Below are 4,731 nucleotides of genomic sequence, written 5' to 3'. Positions count from 1 at the left end.
CCCTGGTAAGCCAGCTCGTGGTGCTACACAGAATATTAGAAATGGGTTAGATCAATATGTAAGAGCTAGCCAATAAGAGGCTGGAACTAATAGACCAAACAGTGTTTAAATGAATACAGTTTCTGTGTAATTATTTCGGGTATAAAACTAGCCGGGTGGTGGGAAGCAGCCCGCCGCTCATATTACAACACTTCATGGTGTTCACACTTAGGCTCCCCCCTCTTCTCTCTCACTTTGATTTTTGTAAAGGTTTATTTGTATAAACACATAAAAATAATTTTCAGGCTGACAAGACCTGTAAAAAAAGAGCCTTGTCTTTACCAGACACACAATGACACACATGCACATACATACAAGCATGTGAGCAAACTAAATTAATAAAATCAATCTTTTAAATATTGAAAAAAATAATTTTCAATTTTACATCCTATTCTTGGAGATTTTGTTTTGTTTTGTTTTTTGTTGTTTATTTATGGTCTGTTTAGTTTTCTGTTTGTTTGTTTGCTTTGTTTTGTTTTTAGTATATAGTCCCAAAGCTCAGAGAAGCTCTCTGGATAGAAATCAGAGGTCATTAATCTAAATGAAGAGGAAAAAAAAACTTTTCTCACAAGCCCTTGAATATAAGAACTAAACTCTTGTAAGATTGTTCATCGCTGTGGATGTCGTCAAAAGTCACCATAGGAATTTTTATCTATTTCAAGAAACCAACAGAGTAAAGTTTAGCATTTGATTAAAAAAAAAAACAATCAGTAGTGAAATAAAACAAAACAAAAATCAGGTGATAAGATGGCTTGGTGATTAAAAGTCTTCTGACAGCCGAGTGCAGTCGCCAACTCTGGCGGCAGACTCTGGCACGTGGTCCCCTGACCTCCACCTATACCCTGTGGCATGTGCATGCATAGATGTGCATGTACACACACACACAAACACACACACACAAATTTTACCAATGTAAAAACACTGACTTTATGTGAGAATACCCAGTAGAAAATCTTTATGACTTTAAGATTTCCTAGATAACATTACCAAAAACATACTGATTAGAATAAATCAGACATTATTAGTGAAGAATATTTCCTTTTATAAAACAGATTTAAGTAACAGGATAAACCATAAACTGGAAGTATTTATAAACCAATTATCTTCTATAGAACTTGAACTCCTGAATTAAAAACATTAAATTAAAATTAAAAGCATTAAAAAAAATAAATAAACAGCACCATCCCCATGACAAAGTGAGGGAAAGAGGAAACAGTGAGGACCAGAGCCAGTGTGAGCTGCGGGATGAGGAGCTGATGGCAACCAGAGGCTGAAGAGACTTGGCTGGCAAAGGTGGGGGTCCTTCCATGGAAGTTGTATTATCTATGTAATTGTGTTAATAGACTCACCAATAACAGGCTACTTCTAAACTCCCAAAATACACACACATGTGCAATTGGTGATAAGTAAATTACATATGTATGTGTAACTGGCTATTTGCAAATTATAACTCAATAAAATTCAAAAACAGATCAAATGAAATTTTTAACTTTATCAGACTTGTTTGTGTCTCTAAAGAAAATGCCTACTTCATATTTTTACATCAGATTATCTTAAGACATTCTATAATCCGTAATATATTAGATATGACATTATTTGTGACTTTTCAGGGATTTTTCATTTTGATTTTGTCTTACTTTATTCTTTTCTATCTACTTAATTCTGTTTAAGCAATACTTTTTTTAAAAAAAAAAAACCTGCTTTTTTTTTTTTTTTAAATCCTAGAGGAAAAAAAAAATCCTTTTAAAACTGTGCCTCAAGACTGCATACAGGGGCATGGAACTGAATGCTGGGATCACAAAAATTTTTTTTAAATGACAAGAGTAAAACGTTTCTGAATGCATGACAGCTAACTATGAACTCAATATCAAACACGCAATGGGCTCACAGCTTTCCTGGCCATCTCACCTGTACTGCATGGGGCTCCATCATTCCAGTCTTGGCTCTGAGCACACAGCCCAAGCACCCTGCAGTGCACATGCCCTCACACCAAGTCACACAACCACACTGGAACACTTTCGAGGCTGACCTCCTGCACTTTCTGTGCAGGCTTCCTGCCTAACCCTTGTCCTCTCTTAGAGCATTGAATTCAGTCTGACAAGATTAAGGAAAATTGATTCTGTTATTTCTTGTGATTCTTAGCTACATGACATGTGACCTAATATTTGCTTTCTCTTTTTTATTTTGCTTTTTGTGTTTTCCTGCATGTATGTTTGTTCGCCACATGTGTGTAGTGCCTGAGGAGGTCAGAGGAGGGCACCAGATCCCCTGGATCTGGAGTTACAGGTGGCTATGTGGGTCCTAGGAATCAAACCATGGTTCTTAACCATTGAGCCACCTCTCCAGGCCCAGTTTGTACTTTCTTAGTGATAGCTGATGTGTGAGTGTCATATATCAATCTGTTGATTTCATTGGTTAAGCAATAAAGAAACTGCTTGGCCCTCATAGGTTAAAACATAGGTGGGAGGAGTAAACTGAACAGAATGCTGGGAGGAAGAGGAAGTGAGCTCAGACTCAACAGCTCTGCTCTCTGGAGCAGAGACGCCATGCTCCCCTCTCCTGGGCGGACACAGGGATAGCTCTGCTCTCTGAGGCACACGCAATGAAGCTCCGACCCAGGATGGACGTAGGTTAGAATCTCCCTGGTAAGCCACCTCGTGGGCTACACAGATAATTAGAAATGGGCTAGTCCAGGTGTGAGAGTTAGCCTAGAAGAGGCTAGATAGAAATGGGCCAAGTAGTGTTTAAAAGAATACAGTTTGTGTGTTGTTATTTCAGAGCATAAACTAGCCAGGTGGCCAGGGTGTTGGGGACGCAGCTCCGCCGCTCCTATTACTACAGATAGCAACTGAGTGGAATTCCAAAAGCTGACATTGTATAAATCATCACTTTGGTGTAAGATTCCTTTATGTATGAGACTCATCATTGGTAATAAAACTGATAATTTTTTCTAAGAAAAATACAACTGTACACTGCCCTCTGTTCTATTTGCTAGGTTCCAGTGTGCTTCTCTTTGTCCTGCCTCACTTCTCTGGGTTCCATAATATCCTCAGACTGATATTGTTCTTAATCAACTTGTTTTATTTATAGACAATTCTTCCGGAAGTTTCACTATTAAAAATACCTAAATTAAACAAGTCTGAATGGCCTTTTTGTTCTGGGCACACTGGCTTCTGTCCTAATTGGATCTGTTTACCCAACATTTTCTATCTTCTTTGCAAAATTAGTCGCTGTAGGTAACACCTATTTATGCTTTAACAACTCAAGCATCGTCAGAGAACAGAGCTGAGCACAGTGATCTGCAAAGGGGGACACAGAGCTTGCAGTGGTCATCCCTAGGACAGGATCCATGGTAGGAAGGGCCGCTGCTGTGCCTGAGAGATGGGCCATAGCTGGCTCACTCTGTCCAGCTGGGTGCTGCTGGCTGGGTGAGCTGTAAAGAAATTGCTTTGTTTACTAATTCTGACTGCAGTGTTGTATCAGCATTCCTAAATACTGAAGCAAGAAAAGACAGAGACAGCTTCTCTCTTTCCAACCTGTCCAAACAATGACAAATTTTTATTACCAGCCAGCTCAGAAATAGGGAATGTAAGTTTGGGATTGTGCCAAAGCCCCAGAAGAGTGGACTTGTTGAGGAAGTCACCAGACCCTACACTGTTTTAGCAGCCTGTGCACAGCTGTCTTCCACAGCAATGTGTGTGTCCAATACCTAACTTTGTGAGCAACTCTTAGGAGCACATACAAAGGTCTCACTTTTTGATGAATATTAAGAAATACGAGTTACTAGACGTTATTAGAAATAATAATTTAAACTGCTGACCTCACTGAAAAATATTATAGGGTTAGAACGCTGTCTGAGCAGGTACAAATCTGACAACCTGAGTCTGATTCCCTCATTAAAAACCAAATGCAGTACACATCTGTAACCCAGCACTCTATGACAAGAATTGAGGCAAAGACAGGAAGCTGGTGGATGGGTGGACTAGAGTGTGTATTACAGAAACAGAGAAGGTGCCCTGCCTCAATAAGGCAGAAGGCAAGAACCCGCTACCACAGTTGCCCTCAGTCCTATACACAAGTGCTCCAGTTCACACACAAGTACCCAAAGCAGGGAGGGAGAAAAGGGGGGAGGAAGGGAGGGATGGAAGGAAAATTCAAATAATAATAAAAAGGAAAAAATATTATGATAGTAGAAGACTCATTGGTTTGATACATTTACAAAGCAAAGGTAGGGAAATTAAAAGTAAGTTAATTTTATCATGTATATTAAAAGTAAACAGAGAAGTATTTTTGCCCAGAAATGCATAGTTTTTTCCGTGTGTTGCAATTCCTGTGGGAAATGCTGACGTCTGTGGACATGTTGTGCTTTCTGTTTGCACTTCCTCCAAGCTTCTGATGGAAACTCTGCTCCTTCTCAGATGTTTGAAAACGACAACAAAACCACATTAAAACATGATGCAGAACTTACTCCATGCTCCTGATCATCCTGGGCTCTGCTGCTCTTGGTGAACCTGATGCAGGTAAACTTTTAACTGACTCACAAGGCAGGATTCCTTGTTTACATGGTCTTCTCTTCTCAGCTGAAAATAAACTGAGGGGGCTAGAGAGATGGCTCAGTGGTTAAGAGCACCACCTGCTCTTCCAAAGGTCCTGAGTTCAATTCCCAGCAACCACATGGTGGCTCACAACCAT

At 39.7% G+C, this 4,731-nt stretch overlaps 1 protein-coding gene across 1 annotated transcript in view; it reads left to right on the top strand.

The window, feature by feature from the left end:
* The window catches only part of Abcb5 (ATP binding cassette subfamily B member 5), an 87,078-nt gene that overhangs the window by 38,173 nt on the left and 44,174 nt on the right, over positions 1–4,731 (top strand). Inside the window, 3 exon segments of the mRNA XM_013347025.1 lie at positions 3,130–3,191; positions 3,193–3,271; positions 4,458–4,559. Of these exon segments, the coding sequence (XP_013202479.1) occupies positions 3,130–3,191; positions 3,193–3,271; positions 4,458–4,559 (243 nt within the window).

Source organism: Microtus ochrogaster, chromosome 1, assembly GCF_000317375.1.
Source record: "Microtus ochrogaster isolate Prairie Vole_2 chromosome 1, MicOch1.0, whole genome shotgun sequence".
Classification (NCBI taxonomy): Eukaryota; Metazoa; Chordata; class Mammalia; order Rodentia; family Cricetidae; genus Microtus; species Microtus ochrogaster.
Note: the sequence above shows the minus strand (reverse complement) of the source record. Positions and strands in the feature narration are given on the sequence as shown.